This window comes from Coptis chinensis, chromosome 8, assembly GCF_015680905.1.
Source record: "Coptis chinensis isolate HL-2020 chromosome 8, ASM1568090v1, whole genome shotgun sequence".
NCBI classification, from domain to species: domain Eukaryota; kingdom Viridiplantae; phylum Streptophyta; class Magnoliopsida; order Ranunculales; family Ranunculaceae; genus Coptis; species Coptis chinensis.
In genome coordinates, this window is record NC_141463.1 from 97,416,455 (window position 1) to 97,427,475 (window position 11,021).

Below are 11,021 nucleotides of genomic sequence, written 5' to 3' on the forward strand. Positions count from 1 at the left end.
TCCCAATGCAATGTGTAGAAAGTCACTAGATAATGAAGTCACCTCATGGACTTCATAATCAAGTTCATAATGAAATGTTAAATAGCAAAACCAAGAATCCGTGACCTTGCTTGGTCTGAGGGAAAAGTTTGCAGAATAATATCTGAATAAAAGGCAGCTGAACCTGTATGAAATATTCTACACAACTATTATTTGATTACCAGTTAATCAAATGGTAGTTTATAAATGAAATGTTTCTGAAGAGGTGCAAATATGCACCAAACAAAAGGTGCTGCACTGATGAAAGGACGAATCTTACAAATGAATTCATCTATAGCTGTTCTATGCACATTGAAACATAAAAATATAAATAATCAAAGGTTCAAGCTTCATCTCCACTCCAATTTTTCTTCATCTTTGGGCCAGTAGGCCCTTCTTCTCCTAATACCTCGCTAGGCAGGCTTTGCACAATTTGCTTAAATGCTTTTTTAAGCTTTCCAGGAAGAAATTTTTCAATCTTTCTAAGCTCTGTATCCAAGTCATAATCAATTTTTGGACCCCATTCCCTAGCAAAGTTAAGCCATGGTGGCTCGGTAATGACACCGCTACCTAGGTAGTCCGCGGAGACGACTTCATATCTTACCCCTGTATCCAATACATTTTTGCTCTTTGCTGTGTCGTTACGTATTCCAATTCCTAGTTTGGTGTTTCCTTGTAAGACCATTCCTGGTTTAGAATAGGAAGCATGACCATGCAAGGAAGAATAGGTAACAACCTTGTTCCCACCCTGGAATTCAAGCTCTGAGGCATCTATCCATGTCCCCCCACTATGTTCTGAGAAGTACACCCTCCAAAGCTCCCCTGTCAAATTACTAATCCTTAATGTTACGTGTTCCCAATCGCCAACATGTTCTCCTATCTTCCCTAAGGAAACATTTATGAACTCTACTTTAGCCCGAGCTGCTCCGTTAAATGGATAGAAGACCCATATCGCTATATCGGTGAAGGTTGCGCCTAACATAGTCTTCAAATGAAGATATGCCCCGGAACTTGATAAGTCGCCTTTCTTAACCCTCTCTTTGGCATTACCATCAATTGGAAGATCCAACCAATATGTGCCGTCGATAGATCCACCTTGGGGTAGATTTGCACCAGCCGGGTCAATTGGAATGGGGTTGTGTTCATCACCTTGTTTATACAACAGAGCTCCATTAGAGAAAAACCAGTTCACTGATGATGGGAGATACTGTTCATCAGGATGGAAGTAAACCCATGGAGAATAAGTTTGTAATAACGCATGAATTTGGTTTAAGTTAGGCATGGAAGACAAGTTATTGGCTTTGTTCTTTAAACAAGATAGGGATAAAGGTGAGGCCATGCCACCAACTTGAGCTATAAATGTACCAACGCAAACACCCAAGGCTTGTGTCCCTATTATAGTTGGTTTCAGACCATAAATATTGATTCCATTTGTGTTGCTCCATATCCATTCGTCCTGCTGAGATTCTTCTGTAAGGTCTAAACGAACGCATCTAATTTTGTCCAGGGGAGGCTTCACTGAAGAATTGGTAACAACAAGTCCTACTGCTTTGTAGCCATTTGGAGGGATTGGCAACCAAATATAGCCATTACCATCTTGCTTAATATTTGTGCCCTCGCTGGTCCAAACAAGGGTATAGTCTACTGGCATCTCAAGTGTGCTTGGGAAACTCTTGCCATCATCTTTCGCAGAAAGAACCCAACCAAAAAGAGGTCTGTTGTTTGGTTGGGTGTAGCACCCAAGCATGAAATATCCTGCAGGCAGTGGCGAAGGTTCGAAAAAGGTTGCACCATGGTTATCTGGTCCTCCTTCAGAAGTAGCCCAAATCTTGCTAAAAGTTGAGACTTGACACACCTCTAGCCCTCCCAAGTTTATGCTTCCACTTCCAAATCCTTCACCTATAATTCAGTTCAATACAAAATAAACCGTTAAGGGAAAATGAATATATTCCATTCAAATGAACTAATCTAATTGATGAAAACACATGCATTGATTTTTTATTTTTTTTGTATTTTACTTGATTTCAACTTTTCCCTGAATGCGTACCTTGCGGCCAAGATGGTAATTGTGAAGGAAGCTTGAATACTGTTTCAACAGGCAAGACCTCTTTTTTCTTGGAGACATGTATTGCACCAGAATGGAGAGGAAGACAATTCCCCATGGATGTCTGTGTGTGTGTGTGTATGTGTTAGAGAGAGACAGAGAGAGGTTAAATAAAAACTTTGGAAGACACGGAATATAACAATCAAAAAGAACAGATCGAATGCGACACCAAGGTGGATAAAGATTGGTATAAAGCATATTCAGTTATAGGTTAGTTGAAAGAATATGTAAACAAGAGTGAATAATAAGGACAACTTTGAGTAGTGTAGAATATAAGGAGAAGCTGGGCGAGGCTTGCAAGGAATCTAAATCTTGGTTGGAAGTTTCAACCTTGTACAAATATATGAATATAGCAATGAAACATCATGCTACAGTTCAATAAGCATGCATGTAGTCACCAGCTCATCACCATATCAAACACATAAAGCCGATATTAAAAAGTCAGTAGTTCAGTCAATGTGATCACCAGGATCAGTTACATAATGATCTATGCTATATGGAAAAGAAAACACATTTTTCTCAACAAGAAGCTTGAAAGGGACGCAAGTTTCATGCAGGAAGCATGAGTTGGTTACTTGTGTAAAGAGAAACAATAAACAGAAAAACAGAATCTACCTAGATAGTGTTATTTGAACAAACAAATAATTGAAGGTGATCTGAAGAAAAGACAACTGCCGTGAGGCTGATCTCCTTAGATTGGGAGTTTTGTTTAAATGACCAAAGAGAATATTTATGAGAAGCAGATAATTAAATTGATTCTTAAAAAAAATTCTTCCTAACGAGATGAGGTTTATCAGTCCAAAAGTTTATCGAGTAACTTAATCAAAACACTAATGACCCAGGCGAATTGATATAAAAAATAAATAATAAACAAACTATATATATGTTTTCGGTTTCAACTTTCAAGTTCGATTGGTATTAGGTGGTTCGGGTGTTGCGTGCCAAGTAAACTTGAAATAGATTTGACATAGTATTTGTTTTGGAATTGATATCTTGAGAAAGCATCTATAATTAAGATATAGTTGTATACTTGTATATCAAATTATCAAATATTCATATCAGAGTTCCCATTTAAGTGGCAATCTTCATTAAAGGGAAAAAGCGGCAACTGCTTGAACGATAACTTCTGTCAAAAGAAAGCTGCAATTTCCACTCTATGTCTTTTGCAGATATCATTTGCTATGCTAGTATGCTACGCTTCCTAAACTTGTTTAATGTCCACTTGTTATTATATGTACCTACGACCCAACATATCAACAACTTCCATTCAGTTTGTCACACGACACCCTGAGCTCTACAAGAATTCGTTGCCTCATATTTCATAATCCCCTCTGTTTCTTTCAACTTATATATATATATATAGACAATTTCAAAGACGTTGAGAGGCAAATGCGTTTTCAGTCATGCAGATAGATGAAAGAGATTTACACTAGAACTCTTCAGTATAATATTCAGTATACATGCACTTTAACAATTTATCTTTTATGCCACATACATTCCCTCATATTTTTCCAATAATCATGACGGTGATAGCTAATAGTTGTACCAATATTACATGCCTATGCAGGAACTCATGTGATTTTACTATACATATAGAGAATTAAGTGGTAAACCTCCTTATCAATGGCCTCCACACATAGAAGTTGGGACTTCTCACCGGAGAGCGTGATTGTAATCATGGAAATAAAAAGTCTTGTAGATGAAATGAGACAGCCACTTAGAAGCTAGAAAACACAACACTGCCGTGGAGACCACAACAGTCTTCGCAGCCATTGACATCACACTCTGCCTGGTAGCTGCAACAATTCCAATGGAAGAGAAGAGAACACCTGCAAAGCAATTTCGAGTGCCTTTAGACCTTTAACTGCCACTCGACAGCTACTGCAGTTCAGAACATGAGACCGGTACCTGGAATAGAGTACACACGCGAATGAGAAACTTTAAGCTTGATATCACACCCACAATGCAACTGAAAGTTTTAAGCTTGTATTTCTTAAGCATTATAGCCTTTATCTACTGTAAACTATTACCTGTCCATTAGCTGTTCTTTGGGAGGAGATTGGGAAAGCAATCCACTATATTTGGTACCCCAATCAACTTGGCCACCTGAGTATTTTCTTAACCACTTTCTGAAGGCAACCACAAGAGTATCCGCCTTTGTTGGCACAAAACAAACCTTTTGCCAATTGGAAGGGCCGGCATCTACAATCTTATGCTCCTATAAGAAACAAAATAAGGCGAAATGTTAACTGGAAGTATTATTCATCATATGATCCTCGCACCATAATGAGACAGATATTACCTCCAAGTGAAGAAGATATAGATCTGAATCTAGAATTAAGTTTCGTCCGATATGATCTATCCATCGTGGAATTAAACGACCAATCCACCCTCCGAAATTTCTAGGATAGGCCCATATCAATCTGCTTTTACCAGGGCTAACCGGAACACAGATAAAAATCAGAAGAAGTTGACGTCCTTTAACGGTTTTCAATGGCTCCTGAATAATGCAAAACAGAAATACCAATGTGAATAATAAAATGGTGAGATCTTCTTTTTAAAAGAGAAACTGAGATCATTGAGATAATAGAATGCATTACTTCTTTGATACTCCCTGAAGAAGGAGATCCATTGCTTGAACCAAATTTTGCATAGAACACACAGGGCGGTATAAACTTGCTAGAAGCTCTTTCTTGTTTAGCAGAGAAACCATTTATATCTAATGCCTGCACATTTATCTCCAAAGGCCTCCCTCCTTCTCTATCAGCCTTAGGTGTGCAAGGAACTCATTTATTAGTAGACTGAGCTTAATAGATACAGACAGAAATATAACCTCTCAAGACTAAATTATCGAGTCAAATCTTTCAGTACCCAAAATTAAGAGAAGGGCTATGTAGATGTTCTTATCTGGATTTGTCACTTGGCACATTCATTATTCCATAATGGGCATATGGAATATGAGAAGGGTCCATGAGATTTTCAATCAGAACTTCATACCTGAAAATTCCAATTTCATGACAACATGCACAAGAAGTTTCTTATACCAAAACTAAAGAAACTACACATAATATCAAAAACTACTTCAGCAACATAAAATTTCTCAGCAACAACAGATAACTACGTCAAGCGAAGGATGTAACATACCCATATGCAATATCTCTATTCCCCATTGGAGTTGTATAAGATGGATCATCTAACTCTGGGATGTAAGGTGGTTTTTCTTTCATTGCGATATCTTTGTACTGAGAGTCGCTGCTTGGCCAAAACCACAGAATCTGGTTTTGTTCAATGCTTGGATAAACAGCTGCACACGCCTTCTTGGAAGTGTTGACCTGTAGATTTTGTTGCAAATAGGTAAATCAGGATGTTGTACCAGGTAATTCTTGAATACCATTTCACCCACAATGACTTTCAGGAGTTGTTTGCACGGAGATTCTCAAGAGATGTCAGATGTCCAAAGCACACTCAGGGATATAAGTAGCCAGAATTGGTATAAATGAAACTATTCTTCAAATAGAGTTCTTAAGCCACGTCACGTGAAGCTAATGTTCAATGTGTGCGGAGCAGAGGAGCGGAAGAACTAAGAAACGAATTTACTTAGACGGGATCACTTCAAAGCGTGACAATTGGAACTCAGAGGATGTGTGGTACCTAAAAGACATGGATTAAAGAACAGTGAAGTGCTCATTGTGTAAATGTCGAGTCTTAAGGGGAAGGCACATTTAAGTGATCATGGTAGTTTAGACTATACACTTGGGCAATTTCACTAGAGTGTCATCAATTATAGTAGAAAACTAACAAAGACTAAGACCGATTACGCTTTTGCCCAAAAGCCTAGTCATCAACCTACCAACGCGTAGTGCAGAAGCTATGATTGCGCAATTTCATTATAAGAAGTGCTAATACTAAACTAAAAATTACCAAATAAATGAGAAACTGATATCAAACTTAAAAGTAATTTTTCTTTACCGAGGGACCATCAGGTGGTGCTTGAGGAATGAACTTGCAATCACCACTTCCATTAAAACACCAACCATGATACACACACTGTAAACGTCCCCACTGATCAATCCTTCCTTCCGAAAGCGGGGCTAACCGATGCGGGCACTTATCGTCAAAAACTTGCCATTTCTCTTCATTCTTATCCCACCATACTACAATATCAATGCCCAGCACTTTCTTAGCATGTGGAACTCTTTTGTCTAAGTCACAAAGTGTTATAACTGGATACCAATGTGAGTACCAATCAAACTTGTCACTTTCAATGGTTGGAGCACTTGGGTCTTTGGGTACAGTTGAAACTGTGGAAGAAGAAGTTGTAGAGTTAAGCTTGAATTCAGTGGGAAAGTGGTGTTTAAAGGGTTTGGAGAAAATGGGATTTGGAAAAAGAGTCGTTGGAGGTTTTGTTGGTATTATAGAATGGTACAATGAAGAAGCTTTCATGGCTGGAAGCTTCTTTGCCAACAGAAGGCCTTGGAAGAGGTTGTCGTTTAAAGTGGGTCACTATATCCTGAAAACCCAAATATCTGGCAAATTTCGACGCATTGGAATTTGAAACTACCGGTATCATGATAAATTTCTTTTACATTTCGCATGGGATTTCGACATTTCGATTGTAAAAACAGTAGCAATTTTTTGCCAAAAAATTATTTTATATATATATCACACTATATCATTCTAGCTAGTTTGAAGACAAAAACCTTTGGTTTCTATACATTGTACATGCTATTTCATTGTACAAATTGAGGATTTGTATACACCTATAAGTTATACATCTTTAGCTATTCACAGTTCTCACATGCTTCTCTCTTTAGTCAATTTTCTACTTTGCCACAAAAGAAGAAAAATTCTCTATCCTCACTCGTTTTCATTTTATTCTTCATAAAATTTTCTCTCCTCATAACCATTTCTTCTTCTTCTTGATATAATTTTCACTCCCTCTTTCAATCTATCAAACCACATCGATCATTCTCATATATTGATTAATACTTAGCAACAAAACCAACTTTTCTTGATTAATTAAGATTCAATCTTCAATTGGAAAGATACTAGAATCAAAACATATGGTCCGGGTTCAAAAATTAAGTTCAATCTTAAAAGAAATGTGAAAGTAGGAAACAATGGAGATAGTGGAAATACTTTTAGAACTCGCGCTCTTAAACATTTTGTGGTAATTGAGATTAGTGTCATAATGTTATCACTATGGTTGTACTTATTTTTAGTGCAACAAGCGAACCCCTTCTCATCTTTTTCAATGACTACACCATTGGTAATATGTACTTCGTTATAGTAACTATCATGTGTGCACGCTTTACGAGTGTCTTTATGAGCATGTATATTTTGGAGAAAGAATAAAATAAATCATATATATTTGGTGATTAGATATTTAGATCCAATTGTATTACATCTTATAGGGAAACTTTGAATAATTTAGATATTCATTTTACCTATACCCGAGATCCAACAAACGAAAGAACCTACGAACCTTTTAAAATTTAGTAATAACAACTAAATTAAAACAAATGAAGAGAAAAATAAAATCAATCTCAAAATCCCGTCAATTTCAGAGTACAAAAGAAAACATAAGAAAGATATTATTAATATTAACCATTAAATTGATGCAAGATATGAAGCAAGTTAACAATTCATCGCTGGAATTCATATTGCACAATCATGTTAGAGTTAATACACACACACACATATATATATATGAGGTCAAACAAAATTAATAAAGTGGGGTCAAACAAAATTAATAAAGTGGAGAAATAAAGTGGAGAGAGGAGAGAGAGGAGAGAGAGGAGAGAGAATAAGAAATGGTTTGAGTTCACCTGAAATAAAATGGAGAAAGAGTGTGTGGGGTAAGAATGGAGAGAGAGCATGAATTTGTGGAAAGAGAACAGAGAGAAAAGATGGGGTTGAAGAAAAAAGTGGAGAGAAAAGAGAGAAAAAAAAATCATGTGAATTTGTTTGGTCCGGAAGTTTTTTTTATCCGGGATATATATATTTGTGTTTTATATAAACGGAAGTAGAATTAAACAATATAGATTTTTGTTGTTGTATTTTTTAATCAGTGAGTGGTATATCCATGAGTGTTATGAAATTACATGTACGTGTCTAATGTATGGAATAACTCTTTGGGATGAAATAGCACCTAGCTAAATATAACATAATATGTTAAAAACATTCTTCAAAAAATTGATGTGATGCAAGATCGCAATTTAGCCAATCATCGATCTTCATGAACACACCAATAACTAAAGATCTGCAAACACTAAATATTGAACTATAGAAGAAGAATCCCAAAATAAAAAACCATTACAATATATCCCATATCTTTTGTTTTAGAACACCCATCACTGCAACACATAATATTAGTCTAACAAATGATGGGAAAATGAGTCTATATGCATGTGTTAATCTTCAAAAATTCCTACTGACATCTTCAAATCTTCAATTATGGGAAGGTATTTAAAAAAGAAGAAAACTTTGTAAGAAAGAGAGAGTTGATTGGGTTAGTTTGTAGAGAGCTTTTTAGAAATGTCATATTAGATTATTGTGATTGAAAAAGCTATTTTTTTTTTTAATAGAGTGAATTAAGAGTTTGAGAGAGAAAAAGAAAGTAAAAATGGAGGGAGAGAAAGGAAGTAAGAATTGAGAGAGAGATTATATGGCGAACAATAAAAAACTGTGCATAGATTTGCTTCTAATTTTTATAATTCGTAAAATGCCTAAATTATATCATTTAAAAGTGGCTAGCAATACTTTTACTTAAGGGTATAAGGAGGGAAGCAAAAAAATAAAATTTTAGAACATGTGAAATAACCAAAATATTTGGCAAATTTCAACACTTGAAATTGGAAATACTTGTATTATGGGAAATTTATACATTTCATATGGGATTTTGAAATTTTGATTGATATTTCGATCATAAAATAGTAGAATTTTTGTGCATAGCTTGATTTTTAAAGAATTACTTAAGGGCTTTCATATAGACACTATTGATTTTACCAAGGGCACCACACACTAACCACAAAACAAACAGGTCCTAAAATTAGGACTAAAAAGAATAATCTTTTAAAATAATTTATTAATAATAAAAACACAAATTTTCTTTTACTATTTTTTTTAATATTCAAAATCAAACAAAAAATATTTATAAAATTTAATTATTACTAACTGCGGATACTCATTGATTGATTTATTTTATTTCATTTTTTTAAAATTGATTGAATTATAAAATTTATCAAAGTTTGGAGGAACCCCAACATGAAAACAAATAAGTCTCATATTAATTTACAAATCAAATCCATAATCTTTTCTCCACATTATTATAGTTGAAATCAAACCAAAACTTTGAATGAAATTATTCAATCGCACATTTGAATATACCCATTCGTTCAATTTTTTGGAAGATGAATAAAATTTTGAATTTGTCAATATTAAAAAGGCACATTGATTCACTCGAACATAAGATAAAACCAAACTAATCAAAATTAAACAAATTTTTTTTTTATCAAAACATAAAAATCTTAAGTGGTACCTACTAAATTTTCAAGTGGTGCCCATTTGGTCTTAGGATCCGTTTGGTTTTGTTTTGGGTGTGGGCAGCCCTTAGTAAAATAAGTGGTGCCTTCATGAAAACCTTACTTAATTGTTCTAGTTTGGAGATAGAAACCTTTGATTTGTATACATTGTTAGAAGTCATTCCTATTTCACTTTACAAATGGAGGATTAAGTAATTTGAACTTCCTCCATAGTCCATAATGACATTTAGAGTGTTCCACACTTTCACCTGAGAGCGTGATTATAATCATGAAAGTAAAAGGTCTTGTAAATGAAATGAGACAGCCACTTGGAAGCTACAAAACACAACACCGCCATGGAGACCACAACAGTTTTTGAAGCCATTGTCATGATACCTTCCTTGATGGCTACAATGATCCCAATTGAAGCAACAGAGATAACCCCTACAAAGCAACTTCGAGTGCCTTGAGACCTTTCACTGCCACACGGCAGCTATGTAGTTCAGACCACGAGTCCGGTACCTAGAATCAAGTGCAAACTGATGAATGATATAACACCCCGTATTTTATTTTTTGCTTTTCCTATTACCATAATAATAATAATAATAATAATAATAATAATAAGTAAAACAAAAAAATAGGATAAACTTTTGTTAAGGATAGGAAACCCCGTAGGTTAAGAGATAAACCTTCCTTCTTTGTTTTTCGCGGGGTTTTAAAACAAAAAGGAGTTTGCACGGAGAGTTGGAAAAAAGAGAGAGTTTTACACAGAAAAAGGAAAAATTTTACTAAGAGAGGAAAAAGAAGTTTTATGGAAATCTACTGATGATAGCTAGAGGATAGTCGGAGCATGCTACGGGTAAGTAGATATTTTATGTTTTTATAAAGTTCTCATTTACTGTAGATTGCATGAGGATGGAAAACATATGATTTTTACTATTCAGTTGCTGTTTTAAGACTTAGTTTTATACTGGATACTATTTAGTGTTAATTACGTATACATCTTGATTATCGTTTGAAGAACCGTTAAGTTTGTCTCCAAAAGCCTGCCCCAATACGTTGAAACAAAACGAGTAAATAAATTGATTAATGGTTACTGTAAATGTCATGGTCGAGATAGGTAAATATATATGCGTTTTTGAATGGACTGTGATTGTTTGGTTTATGGGTGAGGTCGGGTGTAGAATCGGTGGTTGGGTGAACTGTGATGGTTAAATATTGGTTTGGTTGTGTAATGGAGGTTGGCAGAGGGGCTGTTGAAGCTTAGAAGCTGGTTGTTAATGGCTGCACAAAGAAATTTCTCAGTAGGTTATGTGAACATGCATTTGTTGATTTGGTTTTTGATGCATGCTAGAATGATGATTGATGTCGGGGGA

The 11,021-nt window shown here is 35.3% G+C and overlaps 2 protein-coding genes across 2 annotated transcripts; both read right to left on the minus strand.

Annotated features, from left to right (window-relative positions):
* Window positions 1-202: 202 nt before the first annotated feature.
* LOC147484871 (hypothetical protein At1g04090-like) lies at window positions 203-2,276 on the minus strand. Its single transcript, XM_086577776.1, has 2 exons — window positions 2,066-2,276; window positions 203-1,917 (listed from the first exon to the last, which is right to left on the minus strand). The coding sequence occupies exons 1-2, from the start codon at window positions 2,178-2,180 to the stop codon at window positions 362-364; spliced, it is 1,671 nt and encodes a 556-aa protein (XP_086433902.1). The 5' UTR covers window positions 2,181-2,276; the 3' UTR covers window positions 203-361.
* Window positions 2,277-3,532: 1,256 nt separating this feature from the next.
* LOC147484872 (protochlorophyllide-dependent translocon component 52, chloroplastic-like) lies at window positions 3,533-6,611 on the minus strand. The gene is given in 8 exon segments (XM_086577777.1): window positions 3,533-3,936; window positions 3,939-4,030; window positions 4,153-4,340; window positions 4,425-4,622; window positions 4,723-4,896; window positions 5,029-5,119; window positions 5,267-5,454; window positions 6,092-6,611. Coding segments are annotated over 8 exon segments (1,566 nt in total). The 5' UTR covers window positions 6,566-6,611; the 3' UTR covers window positions 3,533-3,775.
* Between the last annotated feature and the right edge of the window lie 4,410 nt (window positions 6,612-11,021).

What these genes read in the sequence shown, in the direction of transcription:
- LOC147484871 (XM_086577776.1), bottom strand. Translation starts at nt 2,180, where the DNA reads ATGGGGAATTGTCTTCCTCTCCATTCTGGTGCAATACATGTCTCCAAG. An exon ending in ATTACCATCTTGGCCGCAAG is followed by an intron (nt 1,918 to 2,065) that starts GTACGCATTCAG and finishes ACTGAATTATAG; the next exon opens with GTGAAGGATTTGGAAGTGGA.